This window comes from Aphelocoma coerulescens, chromosome 3 (genome assembly GCF_041296385.1).
Source record: "Aphelocoma coerulescens isolate FSJ_1873_10779 chromosome 3, UR_Acoe_1.0, whole genome shotgun sequence".
NCBI classification, from domain to species: Eukaryota; Metazoa; Chordata; class Aves; order Passeriformes; family Corvidae; genus Aphelocoma; species Aphelocoma coerulescens.
This window is the reverse complement of record NC_091016.1, coordinates 95,601,339-95,622,755: the sequence shown is the minus strand read 5'-3', so window position 1 is coordinate 95,622,755 and position 21,417 is coordinate 95,601,339. Positions and strand designations below refer to the sequence as shown.

Here is a 21,417-nt window from a genome sequence, read left to right as displayed (position 1 = left end):
TGACTGAGAATGAAGTAGCTGCCCCAGCTGGTTTTGCTTGATAGGATTTTATCTAACTCCTTGTGGTCTGTCATCATTTATTTTCAGTTTGTATCTTGCCATCTCAAATGCAAATGTTAACGTGTGGATATTGTAGTTTTCCCTGGGTTCTGAGCACTTTGCAGTTTTTACTGTCCTCTATCCCTCCTTGTGTTAGGTTTCTGGCCTAAACAATAAGCATATATATTCTTTTCTGCTACAGGAAGATAATTCTTCTCCCTATCCAGACATACCTTCACTCTTACTAAGCTTCTGATCCAGTTCAGCACATCTTTTATCACCCTTTGTGTCCTTCCTCTATAGTATCTCTTTTAAAAGTAATTCAACCTCCTTTACTGCTAAAACCTTAGCTCAGCTAGGTCATTTATCTCTTCAGTTGCTGAATCACATTTGTTCTTGCAGAAGAGCTGGTTTTTCTACTATCACACTGAAGGTAGTATTGTTAGGCAATCTTTAAAAAGCCTCCTTGTGACATTCAACTTTCTCTGTTAAGATTACTGACTCCAGGGGATCTGATACACCAAGCCTAAAAGAAGCAGTACTAATTCCAGATCCTCTGTGAAGAGGTTTTCAATCTTTCTCTGCACAGAGCTTTGCTGTCATGGCAATACTGGTTAAACTATCACACACATTCTCATCCCGCCTCAGCTAACAAAACTGTACTTCCAAAAAACCAAAACAACAAAAGAAACAAGAAAACCCTAGTATGTAAACTTTCTTTTTGATTAGAAGATTGTTTATACCAGATTGGCAAATGAATTCTTTGCACCACATTTAGCTATAGACTTAGTACTTTCCAAGACATTATATGGGTTCTCCTTTTTTCAGACACTAATATAGGAAAGAAATCACTTTTTCAAGAGATATGCAAAGAGAAATAATGTAAGAGCTTCTGAAATTGTTAAGAGAAAACTAAATTATAAGAAATGTATGTCAAACTAAAGATAAAAAGTCAGTGCACAAACATGGGTAAGTATGTACACTTTTAAAAAATGTTAGCAACCAATCAGAACTGCTGCCTTTAGGCTAAAGACTCAGTATCAGTAACATGACTCAACAGGTTGAAGCATGATCCACCACCAGAAAGGTACTCCGTTGGGGACTGTTGCTGTGTAAAATTTATACTTATAATTCTACAAGTAAAGCAGAGACAGATTCTCATCTCAGTTACTCCAACAGTAATGATTCTTTAGTGGTTTCAGTGTGTTTCAGAACACAGTTCTTTCCAAAGCCTCTAATCCTTATATAGGCAAAACCCTTCTGAAGTCAGCAACTTAAAATGCTAAATATTTGGAAACCATGGCAAATTTAGCATGATATTTAAATAAACAATTGTAGAGAAGCTATTCCTCCATCTCACTGTCAAGTGAAGAGTGATGGACTCCGTAACTTTATTGAACAGCTGATAGCTGCATAAGCACTCAAATTATTTCTGGAAATTATTTTTAACATAGTTGTTTCCAATTCCACTGATTTATGGAAGGGAATCAAGCAATTATAAATTCAGATTCAGGTAAATGAGCAAAGAAAGAATTAACATGGAAACATATTTCAAGCCCAAAATTCAGATTTATTCCTGAACCATTTCCCATCCGCTTAAAATTTTTAGGCATATAAGCCATCAGAGATTTTTATTTAATTTAGTTTTTTATCTTAACTCTGTGAGAAAGCATTCCAGTCCTGCCTTCCTTGTGTACTCACACTATTATTAACTGCTTTAGTTGTTTTAAGAATACAAGGCTAGGTCATTCTTTTTTTATCAGATATTTGAATATTTGCCTAAATTTTTAAAGTACTGGAAGGTTGGAAGTTTGAAACATTTGCAGTTCATCATGGGGAACTTCTGAAACACTTCTATTGCTTTTAATCTTTTTCATAAATACCTAAGACGCTTACTAATCCCATATCTTGAATACTTACCAGGAAGATTTCTTTGAGATTTCAAAGCTAAGTCCTACCCAGGCTATAATACAACCAAGGTAAGTCATCTGACTATGGTGAGGAAAGCCCTGACCCATCCCACTGACCCCAGGACTCATCTGAAACATAGATTTAGAAGAAACATAAAGATTTTAGTTATAGGCTAGCTGTGTTGAAATTAGTTAGAATAGGAAGGAATTTGGGCCCAGCTACAGTTAATTAAAATAGTTAAGAGAGCTGGACCTGAAATGGGTTTTAAGATGTTAGTAACTGATTACCAAATAACTGATGATCTGTCATTTGTATGTTTGCTTAGCTGTGCTTGGAACGAGGAGTAGAAGCATTGATAAGTTGGTGTAGGGAACAAGGACAATTACCAATTTTCCCCCTGGGTGGGAACCAGTTCAAAAGTCACACAGGAGGAAACTTAGAGGTCACTAAAGTAATTAGGATTGTTAAAGTTCAGAGAGGCAAAAAGGTCAAAATGAGGAAGATGAGTTACTTCATCTTTTTTAGGACCACTGACCCAATTCAAGACCACCGACTCAATTCAGAACACACACTACACATGCTTAATGACATTTAAGCTCATTTCCATACGAAGCAGAGAATGGGAGGTGTTAATGTTATGAATATGCATTTGTATTTTGGATATTCATAATTTTTTTAAGTAAAAAGCTTTGTGTTTGCTTGGATCAGGACCCTGCATCTGAGGGAGCTATCCCACACAGTGCCTGGCGCCAAATAAAACATACACTTTCTAACTCTAAACTGTTAGAGAGTTTTTGTCCGTCTCAGTTGGATATCGATATTAGATCGATATTCATAGTTTGGTAAATCACATCAAGAGCAGAAGAGTGTGTTAAAAGGTCAACTATGTACCTATTTAAATTCTACAGAGTAACTGCTTATTTTATTACATTTGTTTCTTTAATTTCTCAGGTGAGCTCCATTTCTCACTGAATTAACTTAGTCCTTGCTAAATGAAGATTTTAGAAATGTTAGCACAACCCACTGGAGGTGGTTGTGGAAATTGCTGTGGCCATTCTCATGATACTGCAGCACCATGTGCCCAGGGTTGAGGATTCTTTTGCTCAATCTGGAGATACTGGTGTCTGCATCTCCTGAAGCTGCCTGGAATCACAGCTGACCTGGCAGATACCACCTGGAAACAATTGAACAAGCAATAACAAAAAAACTTAGCTCAGCACTTTTAAAAGCATCTGTCCTAAGTCATTAACCAGAAGCTATTTGTTAGGACTCATTACCCTCAGCTGATCTTTATTCTTCAGAAACTTCCAGTTCCGAGCTAATTAATTCTCTTATGACCTAATTAGCTTCTTAGCTTCATTTTGTCTTTTCTATTTTAGCGTCATCATTAATATCTGTGTAGGATAGCTTACTTGCAATGTGAAAGGGAAAGCACCTGAAGAACTTTGGTGGTTGTGTAGAAAACCAGACCTTCAAGCATGTGCGCTTGAGGAGCACTACTTCACAGAAAATCAATATTCCCAAAGGGGAAAAAAAGCCTGGAAAATCGACCTTCGAAATTCTCTGGATGTTTCAAGTTTACTGATAAATCTTTGTAAATGTCCCCTCTATGTTGTGTGTGTGTGTGTGTGGTGACAGTTGCATTTGTGAAGTCAAAGGTTTAAGATGTCATCCAGTGCACAAAGATAACTAGCCCTTTTCGTACATGTCAGAAATGTATCACAAACATACTTCTTTGTGCCAATAAATTTTCTTTAGTTTTCTGCTAAAAATAAACATGATTATTATCCAAATAACCAGGATTAATTTTGTAGTTACTAACTGGTGGACACCTACAACATGTACATAGATTAAATTGAAATATAATGGGTTCACCATGTTCAGGGAAAAGAGCTATGTGTCATGGCTGTTCCACACAAAGTTACAGCACCATGATTACACCACACCATTATTACATTGAGAATGTTGTATTGATCATTCAGCAGACTTTACTCTAGAAGAAGCAGTGGCCAATGGGAATTTATTTGGATGATGGGAGAAGCTAAGTTATGACTTGCGTGCAATCATTTCTGTTCATTCTGGGATATACTTCTGGGCAAGCATGCTAAGCAGCAGAAAGATCAACCTACAGCTCAGTAGCATTTTAAGGAAGCTCTGTGAGTTTTTCAAGGCATAAGCTATTTCTACATCAAAGACTGAATGCTCAGCCATGCCCATCCAGTTGAGCTCTCATTCCCATACCATATAGCCACTCTAAAATGGGCTCCTCTGCCTTAGTATAATTGTCATATGTTAGCCTAAAAAATTATTTGCCCGTTGCCAACGTGTTTGATGAGGGTCCCTCCCCAGAGCTCCTATGGCACTTGGGCTATAGCAGCCATCCAGCTTGGGAAAGCCATGCTGGCCATTTTTCCAAAACTCACTCTATTTTTTCCTCCCCCACCTCTCGATGCAGCAGGAGCTCACAGGCCGGGGGCCGGAGGGGGATCTCCTGTGTGTGAGCCCCGGCCACAGCACCCCGGCCACAGCATCCCGGCCGCAGCATCCCGGCCACAGCACCCCGGCCGCAGCACCCCGGCCACAGCACCCCGGCCGCAGCACCCCGGCCACAGCACCCCGGCCGCAGCACCCCGGCCGCAGCACCCCGGCCACAGCAGCCCGGCCACAGCACCCTGGCCACAGCACCCCGGCCACAGCATCCCGGCCACAGCACCCCGGCCGCAGCACCCCGGCCACAGCACCCCGGCCACAGCATCCCGGCCACAGCACCCCGGCCACAGCACCCCGGCCGCAGCACCCCGGCCACAGCACCCCGGCCACAGCGTCACGGCCACAGCACCCCGGCCACAGCATCCCGGCCACAGCATCCCGGCCACAGCATCCCGGCCGCAGCACCCCGGCCACAGCATCCCGGCCACAGCACCCCGGCCACAGCACCCCGGCCACAGCATCCCGGCCACAGCATCCCGGCCGCATCACCCCGGCCACAGCACCCCGGCCGCAGCATCCCGGCCCGCGGCGGGTGCGGCTTCAGCACCGCGGGCACGGACAGCTCCGGGAGCCGAGGCGGGCCGGGCAGCTCTGTCCTACCGCGCACTGCCCTTCCCTGCTCTCCCTCCCTTCCCCTCCTCTCCCCGTCCCTCCTCTTCCCTCCCACTGAGAGGGCCACGCTGTAAAATAACTCTGGAGCAGAGCAGCGAGCTCGGGCTCCGTGACAGAGGAGCAGCACACGGATGCACTAGAGCACGGTTGGGACTCAAACCTTAATCCATTCCCTGCGCCAATGACCCCAATGGCAGGAGTCAGCTCAGATGCTGTAGTAAGGTGGTTGATACAGGCTTGTTCAGGGATAACTTTTGTATATCAAGCACATATTTCAGTAGAACCATCTATAGCAATAAATCTAAACTCTCTTGAAAGTGCTTGTATCTGAGAATCTCCAACTTTTACTGAAGCAATGAGCCCATTTGCTGTCTGTGTTTGGATTCACACTCATGCACTAGCAGCCCTGATTTGTGTCTGGGACTGAAAGAAACCAAACACTAAAGCTCTAAGTAGCTTAACCTGGTGGCTATGAAGGTAGGAGCCAGGGAGGACTGCAGCAAGAAAAGTTGTCAGTGACAGGCAGAGTAAGACAGAAACACTTCACAACCCAGTCATTCCTAGCTGAAACAATTGTCCAGTTAATAGTCTTGTCAGTTAATTGCTAAGTTGAGGCATTCTTAATTACATAAAGTGCTGGAACAGAATCCAGACTTGCCTAAATTTGGCAAAGACATCTCTACCCTGCTGTACTGTCTCTATTCCTTCACCAGCAGCAAATCTGGCCTGTAAAGCACAAACACAATTAGATTCCTAAATCCTGACTTCTATCACAAATTCACTGTGACATGCTAAATAATAATTTTCAACTTTTATATCTTAAATGACCATAAATCAGCCAGGAACATTCGTGTACCTGTTACCTAAACCAAATACACAACAAAAAAGTTTTACCTCAGAATCAGTGAGTTATTATCCTACCTTGTCTCTGCAAGCCTCACATGATCAGAAAGATCCCTTTGTGTCAATATTTTGAGAAAACTTTCTTCCCTCTCTTCCTGCTACATTTTCTTTGCCTCCTATTTCAAGTCATCAGCAGCTTCTGACATGACTTTCTAGAGGTGAATCCCTTAGTATCAGCAAATCTTGAGGCACTCTGAGTAATATTATTGGTTAGAAGCAAGTGGAAGTCCCTGAAATTGCTGCTACAGAATCAGTCTGATCTGGTGGTGGCAATGAAAAACAAAAAAAGTTGAATTCCTCTTTCCCCTTCCAAAAGCTTCAAATTAGATCTAGCTGGTGGGAGATCTACCCCTTAAACAATAAGATTGCAAAATATCTATATTTTAAAGCCAAACAAGGAAGGCATTACCTGGTTGGTATCCTGAAGTCTACATTGGGTCCCAATTTATAAGCCACTTGTAGAGAAGTGGATCCCACTACTCTTTCGATAATTCCTTGGGAAGCAGCTTTTTCTATTTGGAACTGAGAAATCAGGTCAAAGCCTGCAAGAAAAAAATATAGATGTCCATAATGTAAATTTCATTTTAATTTAATTTGAGAATTGTGCTGTCACAGAGCTGAATATAACCTGATAAATTTTTTGAACAACAGCTTTTTCCTGAAAAAGTCGGGATGCTACTTGCCTGGTAAGTCATCTTGACCAATCCTGATTGTTGGGCAGATATCAGTTCTGTGACTGGCACCCAGAATAACTGGTAGTCCTGCAAAAAGAAGTGAATTTACTAAGTATGTGCCTGCACATTGGCTCAGATCACCTTAGAAAATTAACTGAAGCAACTGTAAGGTTATTATTAATTAAATAGAGCTATAAGTAATAACAATTAGAAGTATATAATAATTTAAACTGTACTCAGTAAAGAGGTCTAAGAAAATAATCATCTGTTTCTAGAGAGCTCCAAATAAAAAATGGTAACTTGATATATTATTTGATTTTTTCTTTCAAGCCTTTAAATGAGAGTGTTGTGAATGCATTCTTCTCTTGCAGAGCTGTTGGGAAGTAGTCGTAGCTAAAGAAGGCCTGCTGTGTAACGAGATTTTGGGTTGTAACTTTTGGTGGATCAAGCAAACTTAAAAAAAAAATAAGGCCAGTTTCCTAAATCAACAGTGTCCCTAGTCCCAAGGAAACTTAAACAAACCTCATGCCAACTAAAGAAGTTGTTGAGGATCTGTTGGCATCTTTTCCATCTTCTCTGGTATTTCAAACTTTCCCACTCTCCCCTGTGCCAGATTTGATCAGAAAATGAACATTCATGAGATGTAGGGTGGGGGCAAGAAGAACTTACAGACTGTTTTTGTTTACCCAAACCAGAAAGTAGAAGAAATTTGTTTGAGGAAACTAAATCTAAAAATCCAATTTTTCAGAATATTATTTGTCAAAAAAACTTGTAATGACGATAAGACCTACAAGAGACAGAATTAAGGGAGGAGGAAGGAAAAATAAGCATTTATTTGAAGAGTTTAAGAGCCATGTACAAGTCCAGTACCAAGTCAATCTGGAAAATGTTAGCAGAGTGTGGATAGGGAAGAATGAAGAGTGGAAGTTGGAAGAAGAAACATTTCTAACCTACAGAGAGCCTCTTGTGTGCTGCAAAAGCTCAACCCTAAATGTGGGTTTCCTTCTGACAACATAGGCTTAAAGAGAACATTCAGGTTGACATGTTACACCTTAGAAAAGACCTCATTCTATATTCTTTGATGAGGCACATGGCTGACATCCAGCCATTTACATTTTATGCCCAGCAAATAAAGTAAAACCAGTTTATTGCCACATGTAGCAGAAGAATGTCTAACTAGAAGCACTGAAAGACAGGGGAAGGTTTGTGTCCTGTATCTACCGCCTATATCCAGGTTTTAATCCTTACCTTAAAAGTACATCTAATAGCAAATTTAAAGCAACACACACAGTCCTTGCTTTTTTGCCCTGCTTTTCATATGCATCCTTCTATCCATCCATCCATACATAAATGCTCATAGACAGCTCTTGCTTCATGTGATGGCTAGCTACAGAGGATTTTAGTTTTGAATAAACACAGGATAATTCTTTTGACATTCAAAATTACACAAAGATAAAATGTGGATAAAATCTGTCTCCTTACTTGATTGGTGCTGGATGGTGGCTGAGATGAAAGACCACAGAAAACTACACAGGTAAAAGAAAGCGGTAATTTTCCTGAAAACAGAAAGAAAATTCCAGTATGAATCTATAGTTTCTGCAGGTTTTGTTATTAAATTTCTCCTCCAAGCCATGCATATTAAATGTATAAAAAAACAGTTAAGGATTTACTAACAGATTTGACAAGACAATTTCTTTGACAAGACAATTTCTTTACATGACAACATTTTATTTTTGCCTTATAAAAAAAACACGTCAATAAAGCTCTTTTTATTGTAGTCCCCTCACATAATGCTGGCAAGGACAGCTTTCACTGTTCTAATCTCTTATTTACAGATGTCTCTAAATACCACTTGTTCTCTTACCAGTGGCTTTTCATCTTCACTGCTGGATTTCTTCACTTCTCTCATGTGAATACTCAGTGTGTATTGTCACACTGCCTGCTTCCCTCTCATTAGTCCGACAGAGGAGTGCAGCAGTGGGTGCAGACAGCTGCTCCTGCCGCACCAGGACTCAGCAGAGAGGGAGGTGCAGGCTGCTGGGCTGGTTTTAATCTCCCCAAGGGAAGGAGGTGGAGGCTGGACAGACGTGTGTCCTGGTGGGCTCTGAGGGCGGATCTCTGGAGCCAGCTGAATATAAAGAAGCCAAGAGAGCAAATTAAAGGCTGCTTCTTTCACCAGCATGAGGGCAGGGAGATTCAGAAAATGTAAGTTCAGCAAAGCCAGTCTCTGAATGGTGGGGTCTGCTGTTCAGACAGGCAGGGGAACGAGTTATATGCACCAGAAGGTGTGAGGAAGCTGATGGCCCTGATGTGGTGTTAACACTAAAAGCTCTGAGAAGGGAATCTGTGTCCTATAAAGAAGGCATTTCCATTTCTCACTGATTTACTCATCAGGTGGTCTCAGGAGAAGCCTGTCTGGTGAGGTCCCAGACAGGTTTTTCTAAAAAAAAATTGGTTATTTTGTTTTTTCTAAATAAAACAGGTTATGTAAAGGGGTTTTCTTTGCTTAGACTCTGACCTCAAGGCATGCATATAGGCATTATTAAGCAGACTCCTGTTCTGTTGTCATTGATAAAGCACTCCCTTTCCAAAGGGACTATTACATGTGCTTGGACATGCAAAGACATTTACTCATATTTGTTCACACGGATGGAAAAAAGAGAGAGAAACTAAAATCTGGATGCATGAAAAAACCAAGGAAAAGAGATTAAATGGCCAGAAAGTCCTGTTAGGCACCACAGTCAAAATTCATGCATGTATGAAAAAGTATGCTAGGTTATGTTTATACATCACATTTGTAAGGTTTCATCTTCTCTAGATTACTGATAGTCTGGTTAATAGTACCTTAAATTTCCAGATTTTTCAAAGTGTGGGATATAGAAAATGCAATAATCTCTGCTATCTGATAAGTGTCTGAAGAAATAACTCGGTAATGAACTATCCCATTCATCCCAATTTGCTGTAAGACACATTCCCAGTACTGGTAATTTCAGTGTTAATGTGGTTTACAGTTTTAAATCTATTTTTAGAAAGGGTGGAGCTAGATCACAAACACAAACAGTTTGCCATGAATAATGTCTACTTTTGATGCCTAAGGCAGTGTATCTTTGATGACACCATTTTTTTACCCTTCAAGAGAAAGGTACATCCAGGGACTCTTGCGGTCCAGCACGATTGTGAACATAATCTAGCAGCACCATGATTGTCACATGAAACCTCTGTCAATTAAAAAAACAAAAAAAGCAAAATATTAATTTGATTTCACAAGAAGTTTGCCCAAGTCACCGCACACCCAAGTGCCTTATCCTCCATGCAGATATTTCCATTGTGGCATGCAATGGTACCTGTAGGGCACAGAAGGAGTCTATAAGGAGCAGAAGAAAGAGCAGCACATGGAAGTCACTTGAAGCTATCATGAAGGGGAATGTCAGGGGCACATGGCATGTGAAGGAACAACTGAGAGCACCCAGGGCTTAGAAAGAATACCAGAAGGTTTGTGAAGGGATGGAAAAGAGTCGGGTGACAAACCATCTCCTTTGTTGTATATAAGCTGTGGCATTACCTTTGTCTTTGGGACTGCTCAGTACTGCCAATTTATTTGAGACAGTATTAAGGAAGAAAAACCCATTCCAGTAGTTAGATATGGAACTAAGTAGTACCACCTTACAGTAAGTTAGCAATATTTTTGGTACATGGTGTGAAGATGCCTGCCATCAGTTGTGTCTTGGGTTTTTAACACACACATCATTCTCTCCAAAGAGGGGGAGTCTTGTTCAGAAAATATTCAAGAGAGAAATTCAGAGAACATATACTCTGTTTCTGAGCAATCTATAATCTAATTTTGCTTGCATTTCATCTCAGCAATTCTCAAGGGGGGAACTTCTTTTATGTCTGGAGTATTTTCCCAATACAGGATCTTCAAAAGATCTTTTTAGTGAAATAAAACATGGGAGACACTATGTAACTAAAGCTGGGAAAACACACTTACTATTCTGTTTGAGGGCAAAAGAAAAATTCTTTAGAAGACTAATAGCCTCTGGTTGCTCTGTGTGCATTTTAATGTCTCCATCTTGAAGGAAAACTCACAATCTCTGATGAAATTCCTGATTAGATGTTCTCCTAATAATTATCACATCACCTTGAAAGAGCCAGAAAAATATTAACAGACAAACTAGTGGTAGTAAATTTAATAGCCCCATGATCTAGCCAATGTTATTCCCATTTCAAGAAAATGTAAACTGGGATAGATGGAGTATGTATCTTACATATCTTGCTGTCATGGAGACATTCCCCATCCAACTAACACTCATGTTTAGCTGATCTAACTATTTTGATGTCACTCTATGTCACTTCATAGTTTTCTCTTTTTATTAATTGGGCCAGTATAGATTTTTTTCAGAAAAGTTTGGTGCACAGTGATTGCTATTTAGCCAGTTGTTCAGGGATTCATCATCTAAACACTAACTGATCATCTTTTGAAAGTGGATTAATTAAACTGTGGTGACTTTGTTCAAATACTATCTCCTGAAAATAAGCTATGTAGGAATGTCATCACCTTGCTAGCTTGCAGAGGTGTGCTTACATACCTGACTTCACATTCCACTCCTCGAATATCTGATTCCATATTCATTCCATAATCCTGTTCTTCTGTGTAGCTTGAGTTGGAGGACAGGTATTCATACCACTGTCTCTGAGAATGTGGTTGAATTGGAGGGAAATAGCAAGTGGGGGACCCAGCTTCTCTTGCAGATATAAAGCTTGCTCTCTGTGATTGAACGGTTTGCAGCAAGGTGTCTGCAGTTGGACTTTGAAAAGGCACAATCCAGCAAAAACCACAAAAAGCAAAGTTTGGCTCAGAAGGAGCCATGAAACGTGGCAGAGCAGAAGGTTTCTCAGTACAGGCTTGGGTTTACAACCATTTAGGATGACTAAATGAAATGAAAAATCCTTTCTTGATGTTTATTTTCTGACTGGGCTTGAAGGAGCTCAATGTCACTGACATACTTTTGAGCAGGACTTTTAGGAGGAACTAGGCAAGTTTGTTCTTCCCCTGAAAAGTATTTGTGATGTATATGAAGGTACTGGAATCTCAAGAATAGGCCTTGGAACTGGAGGAAATAAAGTCCAATTTGTGGAGTTAAAGTGGGGCCTCTGCCTGCATGAGTGATCCCATAAAGGACCAGTGGTTAATGTCCCCAGCCCTACAGATCTCTTCCACATGCAGTTGGAAAGGAGAGGAGCAGCAGGGAAGACATTAGTTCTTATTTATTGCCTATCTCTCTCCTATCTCCTGGGGACCACTTCTCTCCCATGTGGTCTTCTCTAAATTGTGCCTTTAGTCTTCTCATGTGACTTCAGCTTCTTATGGCCACATTCTCTGTTCAGTTTACAGTAACAAAAGTCCACTTTATGCATTTCAACCTTCTTTATCCTTACCTACAGTGTAAGGGTCCCTGCTCTCCCTGGAATTTACCAGACCTCAGGATAAGCACATACCACACTCTTGAGTGAGTTTGCTGTTACGTTGTGTTTGGCTCTGGCAGCTCAAGATTAACTGTGTGGCTGTGAGTGATGGCATTTCTGAAAAACCTGCTTTTTATTTATCATGCTTAGAGTTAAGGTAACTTGGACCTGGGACTGATCTCATTGATATCAGGGGTAAAACTTGCACTGACTTAAGCGCCTTTTAATTAATCCAGAAACAAATAATTAAACCAGCTTCCTCAAGTGTAGGGTAATTGAATTGACAGCAAAACTATAATCCTTGTCAGGTTCCAACACATCACTGGAATTTAACAAATAATTTATTATCCAATAAATTCTTACCTTCATCATAAAAATGTACTTTTCTATCCAAAATTTTATGAATTTTGGCATGAGATGAAAAACAGCATTTCTTTCAAGCTGTCAGATGCTGTTTTGCATAAACACCAAACAGCTTCTTTCTAAAAGAGGTCACTCAAAGAAACCTGGGGATTCATAGGGCCAGATTCTCATCTCCCTCCTCAGCACAATCCTCTTTCCAGGTGAACTTCACTGTAATGGCACTGCAGCCAATTTGTGAACACCTAGGCTGTCCCAATGTAGTCTACAAACTTCAACAAATCCCTCAGGAGTGTTCTTGGAGCACAAATAGAGATGGTCTCTAAGTGGGGTCAGGCAAACCTCCGCTTCAGCTCTATGTCCACTTGCCATAATAATTCTTTCTGTAGATGAGGCTTGCAGCTCCCATTACCTTTGGATGAAAGTCTATATTGTAGTATCATTTCTATTTTTATTTCTTTCTAGGTCATAAGATTTGTATGTTGTCTCCAGGGGTGTCAGACAGCAATTATCCCCAAATGTACAGTCAGTATTTCAGATTATCTTAAACACAGGAGAGTTTATTTTCTAGTGGAATGGCGGAGAAAGTGAAAAGTTAAGCAGACTTCAAGCATAACTATGCTAATATTGCAATGAGCACTGCTGTGTTTCAGCAGAGATTACGACTCTGATCTCACTTAACATACATCTGTGTCCATCTACTGATCACACTCACTTTCAAAAACTGAAATAAGATCAGAAACAGGCTCTGCTGTTATTTATTAGTTATTGTTGAGTATAAAATGTAGTGAAAATTTTCTCATTTATTACAGCAAATACTATTACCAAGAACTGGATCCAAATTGCATGCAACTAAAAACAAAACAAAGCAAAAAACCACTCCACATCTGGAAATATTTTCAGTCAGAGTTTAATGAGTCTTGATAATATTCTTTTATATTGTTCTCTCTTTCTAATACCTAAGATTCTGTTCTAGAAAAAACTGAACTCTTTGTAATTGTTGACATGATGGTACTTAGTTCTGTTGATATTTATCTCTAAATATTGCAGCAAGCGTAATTTCTTTTACTGTCATTAAATACCCTTTGAAAGAGATCATGATACCACTAAGAAAATATCTGTTGATTTAAATGGGATCAGGTTTTCCCTTTCTAACACCAGCATATGTGCATCACAACACTGGTTCACAGGTAAAAATACTCATGAAAATAAAATTAGTATATGGTTACTTGAGACAGCAACCAGGCTTTCTCCATCACTCCCCACCTCTCTGCCTGCCTTCCCTGGCCAGACTCGGCATCCTGCCTCCTATCCTCAGCCCAGTCAAGCTGCAGCTGCCTGGACCCAAGGAGGGGACAGGTTTACCCCCATCCAGAAAGCAGAGGATGAGAGATCCTGACAGGGCAGGAAAGGAAATAAATATGTGTATATGTCTTCTTGGTTACAAAAAATAGCAAATTCTATGGCAGAAATTCTGATTTTCGTGGCATCAGGGGGAAAAAAAAAGCTATTTCACACTGTTGATGACCATGAGGTTTCTGTAGGATTTTCTTCTAAAATGGAAATCTCCAAAGTCCTCAGATTTTCCCAGAGTAATTTCAGGATTTTTGCAGACTCGGGGCATCACTCTATAGTTTCATGCTTATTCAAGGACTGTCTGAACAGCTCTGGGATGGGGACAGTAGGGTGCTCTGTTCATCTTTAAATGAAAGCTTTGGTTCAACAAAGTGTGGTCTTAGGACCACAGAAAACTGGCACACACAGACCTCTATACAGAATTGATGACATTTAGAATATGTATTTTCATCTTCAAGATGTTCTGTATCAAAAGAAATGTTCCAAGTTTTAAAAATTGCTATTTTCTCTCTCGTGAGAAATATAAAGGACATAAATATATAACAATAACAGAAGAATTAAATACCTGAAGTATAATATTAGAAGCTTGTAAGTATTTAGATCTATATCACTAAGGCCTGCATTTTCATTGCACTGATTTTGCACTTCCACTTACACCTGGTTATTGACCTCAGCAGAGCTACTGAGCGGCAAAAAATGTTCTGGGCAGGAATTCATTGAGAAAAAACTAAGAATCACAAAAATTTTTTTAACATTAGTCCTTCTGTTTTCTCCCAGTGAACCCAACGTTGTGCCACAACTGGCCATTTCTGAACAGTGTGCTGCCAAAATGACAACAACAAAACAAAAATCAAAGGGCAAATTTCATGATAATTTTAAAAGCAGAGGGGGACTTATTAGAGAAGTCCCACAGAGACTTGTAAAAAAGCCTGTGCCATTAAAAATATTCATAAATGTGATCTGGAAGGCAGATGTATAATGGGGAGGTAACATCTGCAGATAAAGGAAATTACCTGAGCAATAAAAATGAAAATTTGAAATTTACCCGAGCAATAAAAATTGAGCTGGCAGTGTGCCCTCGTGTCCAGGAGGGCCAACAGTAACCTGGGGTGCATCAGGAAGAGTGTGGCCAACAGCTTGAGGGAGGTGATTGTCCCCCTCTACTCTGCCCTAGTGAGGCCACAGCTGGACTGCTGTGCTCAGTTCTGGTCTCCACAGTTCAAGAAAAACAAGGAGCTACTGGAAAGGATCCACTGCAGGGCCATAAAGGCAATAAGGAGTCTAGAGCATCTCTCTCATAAGAAGAGACTGCAGGAGCTTGGCCTGTTTAGTCTAGAGACGAGAAGAGCGAGAGGGGATTTCATCAGTCCATAGATAGACCTCAAATGCAGGTGCCAAGAAGTTGGTGCCAGATTCTTTTCAGTGGTTCCCAATTTCAGGATGAGAAACAGAGGCCGTAAACCAAAACACAAGAAGATCCTCCTCAACATGGGAAGAACTTCGTTACACTGAGGGTGGCAGAGCACTGAACAGGCTGCCCAGGGAGGTTGTGGAGTCTCCTGTAGATACAATATTGCTGCTAGCAAGAATTTTTCTTGCTTCTTTCTAAGCTCGTGGGATACTTTTCTCCCTCGCGAAGAGATTAGCAGAGTTCTAAAAACTATGAACACCTGTGGCCTTGCAAAGCCTTGATTATAGTACAGTAGAAAAATATTTTGACAATGGATGTTTAGGATTTTAGCCAATCACCCAAGGGGTAGCTGATCCTTTGTCCAATTAGACTATGAAGAAAAAAGTCCATAAAAGAGTTTGTAAAACAAATAAATCAATCTTGCTGCACAATTCCTACCTGTTGGATCTTCTCTCCTCCATACAGCTGTGGGATACAGTATTAGTCTCCCTCTCTCAAAACCCACCAGGATGCATTCCTGTGTCACCCACTCCAGGTGACCCTGCCTTGGCAGGGGTGTTGGACCAGATGATCTCCAGAGATCCCTTCCCACCTTAACAGTTCTGTGATTCTGTGGTTCTGTTATTCTGTAATTCTGTGATTCTGTGAAAGCTGATGGTATAAATTGTTGGAAGTTCTCAAAATACCTAGAAAGATTTTCACAAAATAGCAGGTGAAATTCCATACAAATAAAGAGGAAATAATTGGCAGTGAACAAGCAGTCCTAAATATATGGTAGCTTCTATGTTCTAGAAAGTTATGTGTCAGCTGTGATAGGCAGAGCTATGAGAACATACCTTAGTGCTCAGTAATGGGCAGAAAGCACACTGCATGCTAGGATAAATTAGGAAACAATAATGAAAGCAGAAACCATCAAACTGCTGCAGTGTAAACCATGGTCAGCAGGGATGATCAAAGGTTTGAACTGCTTCCAGTAGGGAAAACAATTAAATGGATGAGGATTCGTCAAACCTAAAAAAATGAGATCTAATGAAGTCTAAGCACTATGGGAAAGTGACTAAAGAACACTTGTCACTCTCTTACAGAACAAGGACTAAGTTTACCAATCAAAGCTGGAAGCCAGACGATCGAAACAAGCAACAAACAGCACTTCCCCGTACAATTTGTAGGTGAGAGGTGGGATTCTTTTCCACTACTTTCAGTATTCACCATTGAAAAGCTAAAATTTTTATGGGATCAAAAAGAGATACTGTCTGGGAAAATACATGGGAGAAGTGTTCCTATGTACCTGTGCTACATTTACACGCATCTCTAGGCATCCACTATTACCTTGACCAGAGAAATTATGCTGGACCACATGGACCTTTGATCTGACCTGATAAAGCTGTTCTTATCTTTTAATACTTAAATAATTTGGAATACTGAAAATTCAAAAGGGAAAGACTGCCCTTGTAATGCCAGAACACATTTCAGAGGACTTAGACCTAATAGTACTCTTAAAAAAAAGCCAGGCATGGTTTGAGAAGGAAGGGAATTTTTACTGATATTTCCTGATATTTTCAGAGTGCAAGATACTGGAATGGAAGTTTTGTTCTTTTATATGGAGAGGATTGTCAAAGATCACCTCACAGACTGGATGTTAGAAAAGAACCCAAAAAGCGTAGAAGCATGAAGGAATTTAGTCCAGTAATGACCCAGGGAGATCACCTGGTCCAGCCTCCTCTCAATGCAGAATCATATTTTAGAGTCAGAGCAGGTTGCTTAGGGCCTTAGCAGGCTGGGACCAGAGCATCTCTAAGGACAGAGACTCCAGAACTTCTCGGGGTGACTGCACTGTTTGTTCAATCAGAATTCCCACTTCTACATCTTAAGAACACCTTGGAACCTCTGTTTGTTAGCACTCAGAGTTTCTGGGCCTCATTCCTCCCTCTCTTGCCCTTGAGAATGAATGTAAGAAGGACTTTCACTACCACAAACAAGTGATTTGATACTTACTTTCTATCTAGTTGGTAAGTAGCCATTTGTGCTGCAAGAATGTGAGGAATCGAGTGCTCAGACAGTTTAAGAGCAAAGTTTAAGACACATGCAAGATCACATAAATTCAGAAAAAAACCCTTATATTAAAAAAATTATATTAAAATTTATCTTATATTTTAAAAATTTTATATTACTAAATATCTGGAATATATTTCTTCTGGAAAACTACATGAAGAACTTTTCTTAAGAAACAATACAAAACAAAAAAGATAAAGCTGAGCAGAAAAGTGTATACCATCTTTTCATCTTGATTCATGTTTTAATGCTTGGCTTTAAAAAAGATTAGCAAATCTTTTACTGCTACTCACCGAAGGAGGAAGGTGGCATGCTTATAAATAAATCCATGTTGATTATGTAGTGGTGTAAGCTTCTCTGTCTCCCATGTTACTGATGCAATTCTCTGAACTGCATCTCATCAGATATGATTAGATATTTCCTGTTGTCATGAGTAAATTAGTCACTCACTCCTGCAAATGTCACAGAACTTGTTTTGTTGTTTTCTCATTTATTTTTTTATGTCCTCTAGCTGGATTGCCCAAGACAACTGTTTTTACTACCTTTTTTAAATTCAGATTTTTTTTGTTACTGTTGAGGTCCATGTACAACAAACTTGGTAAGTCTTATTATCCAAAGATGCTATACTTTCTGGGTGCCTTTTGGTTAAATTTTTGTATGTAAGGTTGAAGTAAGTATTTTTAACAATAAAGCCTCTTGCAATGTACCTCAAGATTTCTTACATTTGCTTAGAGTTGGCATGGTACTTTGTTCATATGCCTTCCTAAACTAAGTATCAATCGGAAAAAAACCTCCAGCAAAGGTATTAGGAAGATGAGCATGGAAATTTAGCTGCTATGGTGGTTTACAAATCAAGAGTCAAGTGCCTCCCTGCAAAAGACAAGTAGGAGTGTCTCCTGTGTACAGGATTCTCATCTCCATCCACTGGAACTATGCACAAAAAAAGCAGGAATAAAAATAACCTCACTACATTGTTTTGAAATGTCAAACATATTTCTTCACAAAACTTGTGCTCTTGTCTGGGTTATGCAGACTGTATTGCATGCTGCAGCCACTCCGGAGAGCAGCCAGTTGCTGCAGAGATTTACAGCATACTTAAGTAGCTGAGAGGGAAGATGCATGTTCAAGGGGGAGGCAGTGGCGCAGAGGATTAGCTGTGGGAGAGGACTCCTGCCTCTTCTAGGCCAGTGCTCAGCCTTACTCAGAGATAACAACAACAGAAGTTGCTACTATTTCATGCCTGCTAGTCCATGTGAAAGGAGTTAATGATCCCAGGCCAATCCTTGGCAGACAAACACCCCACTGTAAAACCACCCTCCCTTCTGGACGCTTTGTAAGAAAACCAAGAACTAATTGGGCATGGAAAATGAACTACCTTGTCTCTTCTAACCAAGGTCTTTCCAGGCTAAGAATAAAACCAGGTGGTAGGAAAGGGTGAACAAGCAGCTGCTTGCCTGGAATTAGCAATTTTGAGGATTACCAGGTGACTTCACAGGAGCGCTATAACAATATCTCTCAAGCCCCTCAAGAATCCATCTGGAAAACACAGGTACATATAAGCAGCACTCTATTTGGTACTATACTCAGTATTTGAGACAGAGAGTTGTGTCTGAATTGTTAAGACTATTTAGATTTGTGTTAACAATTTGAAGGATCATTTTAGTTCTGGGTTCTCCTGAGCCAAATCTCAAAATAATTAAGGTGCTGGACTGAAGAGCACAAACGTCCTGCTTCTGTTGGGGTATAGTGAGTTTATCTCAGAGACTCATACACTAGTTCAGTTTTGCAGGGTTTCTGGAGGTCCTCCAGTCCATCCCCTGCCCAGAGGAGGGCTAATCTCAGTTGCTGAAGACCTGTCAAGTTTTGTTATCTCCAAGGATGGACAACTTGTTCCACCGCTCAATTACTGTCTCACATGGATACTTCATAAATATGCTTACTTCCAGCATTCAAACTGAACTAGTCAGCAGTCCTGGAGCACAGAAGTACCAGAAAAATGGCTTGACACAATCAGCATATAAATATGAGAGAAAACCTTTTCTACATTTGCTGTCAGTCAGGCTGTCTCCTGTACCTCTAGGACATTTCTCAGAGTATTGCAGATGCTTTGATGTAATTGAGAATAATACTCCAGGGCACTGAACACAATTTTCAAGGTAATGCAGCTCAAATTTGACACACAGCGTCCTCTGGTTCTGTGAAATTTCAATAGGTTTTTTCAGGAAATTTCCTATTTTCAAGCTATCTGCGTCTTTAAGCCTCCTCCGTAATCCCATTTAATGCTGCCTGTGGAAAATTTTTTAGGATGAGTTCAGGTCCATATTGGAGAAGCCGTTCCTGGCATAATAATGACAGAGTGTGGGATTTCTTGTGACATTTTTATACTGGAAAAGTTTTAGTGTGTGTGTATATATATATAAACATATATATATATGTTTATATATATATACATATATATATGTATGTATATATATATATATACATACACACAATAATTATACCAGATAAATGGGCTTTCATCAGTGAGTCCAAGAAAAGCAGAGCTTCATTGCAAGGAAATGATCTAAACTGAGAAATCTTTTTCCAGTGTGAAGAGGGCACAAATAACCTGCCTGTGGCAACCCGAAGAGTGAACTGACTTTTCTGTCCAACAGATGGGGTTTTACAATCACCAGATGCTGTTCATTCATTATAAATCAAATTAGTTCTATCCACGTGTTAGTACTAGTTAATATTGATAATTCCAGATGGATATATGCATAGATTAGTTAATTATTGGCCTTTTTCATCTTTATGAGTATTCACATTGTTAAGACACACAAAGTCAGCAGTATGATTTCTATCTTTAGCTATATTGCTTCGATATTTAAGAAACATGGTTTTTTTAATTTTTGCTTTCAATTACTCTAATATTACCTACATCTTGCTTAAAGACAGTTTTGCTGCAAAAATTTGAGAACAATTCATTCTGTCAAATACTAGTAAGCTTTACATTCTTGTGCTATGTTGACTGTTATTCATCTGATGTAGATGACCTCTCATTCTTCTCTGCATCTCTGGAAGAAATAATAAAACACATGTCAATGATTGTCCACCTTTTAATTACATAAAGATATTTTGTTAACTTCTCCATTGTGATCCCATATTTTCTATAAACTGACATCTCTTATTGGCTTAACACTGTGGATTTTGCAGAGTTTTCATTTGCTTTGCAACACAATAATCCTCTTATCACAACTGAAAAACTCTGAAAAGCAAATGCAAGTGCAACAGCCAGGAGAGTGATTATGGACTGAGCTGGGATAGCTGGATAAAGAGATATGGACTGATGGCCATTCCCAGCCTTACCAGAAACAAGATCCATTCCTTTGCAGTTTAGTTCCAAATTCTCGTGTTTAAGTCATTCTCCTTTATTGTATCCTTGCCTTCTGCCCTGAATCTTGCATCACTCTCTGCATGCAGTGTAGCCAGGAGCACACATGGAGTGGCTGGACTTCAGTCACTCCCTACAGATGGAAGAAGATGTTGAAGCTTGATCTCACATTATGCTGGACATCTGGGCAAACCTGTGTGCTGTTACATACAAAATAGGTGGGGTGGTAACATCAGCTGTAACCACCCTGATTGTTGATTTGAAAAGGTGTTGACCTGATCATTTTTCCCAAGATGAGCTGTGAAGGCCTGAGCACTGGGGTGGACTCCATGTTCTAGATCCCAGAGGTAGGGAGGAAACTCCCTCAAGTCTTGAGTCAGATACTTGAGCTCTAAGTGAGAACTTTAAGAATGTTCCTGTTGGTGCCCCAACAAGCTTTAAGGTATGTCTATCTCTTTTAATGCTCACTGAATAATTCTACAATCTGGATAAAATTAATATTTTGGGTACACACGCAGTTAAATCTCTTCTTTAGTCTGTATTTCTTTTTAAAAAAACTTGCTGGGCATTTCAGTCGTTATATAATCCTAACATTTGCCCTGGGAACTTCCTGGGAGAGTTATCTTCTACTACATTTTGTACAAATACTTTAAACCAGTATGAAAAAAAGGAAACACACTGAAATGGGCTTGGTGGAACACGTTAGTTGCACAAGAGTCTCCAGAATTTCCCAAAGCTCTCCACTGAATTAATCCTAAGGATTTATTCAACCA

General features: G+C 40.0%; 1 protein-coding gene and 1 long non-coding RNA gene across 2 annotated transcripts in view; both read right to left on the bottom strand.

The window, feature by feature from the left end:
* COL9A1 (collagen type IX alpha 1 chain) overlaps positions 1-8,507 on the bottom strand; it is a 66,703-nt gene extending 58,196 nt beyond the window's left edge. The window contains exons 1-4 of the mRNA XM_069008616.1: positions 8,494-8,507; positions 8,112-8,185; positions 6,639-6,716; positions 6,365-6,497 (exon numbers count right to left, since the gene is read on the bottom strand). Coding sequence (XP_068864717.1) covers positions 6,365-6,497; positions 6,639-6,716; positions 8,112-8,185; positions 8,494-8,507 — 299 coding nt within the window. The remainder of the gene's footprint in view (positions 1-6,364; positions 6,498-6,638; positions 6,717-8,111; positions 8,186-8,493) is intronic.
* Positions 8,508-20,137: 11,630 nt separating this feature from the next.
* LOC138108541 (uncharacterized) lies at positions 20,138-20,970 on the bottom strand. The gene is made up of 3 exons (XR_011149998.1): positions 20,920-20,970; positions 20,620-20,777; positions 20,138-20,327 (listed from the first exon to the last, which is right to left on the bottom strand). It is a non-coding gene; the product is annotated as an uncharacterized lncRNA (long non-coding RNA).
* Between the last annotated feature and the right edge of the window lie 447 nt (positions 20,971-21,417).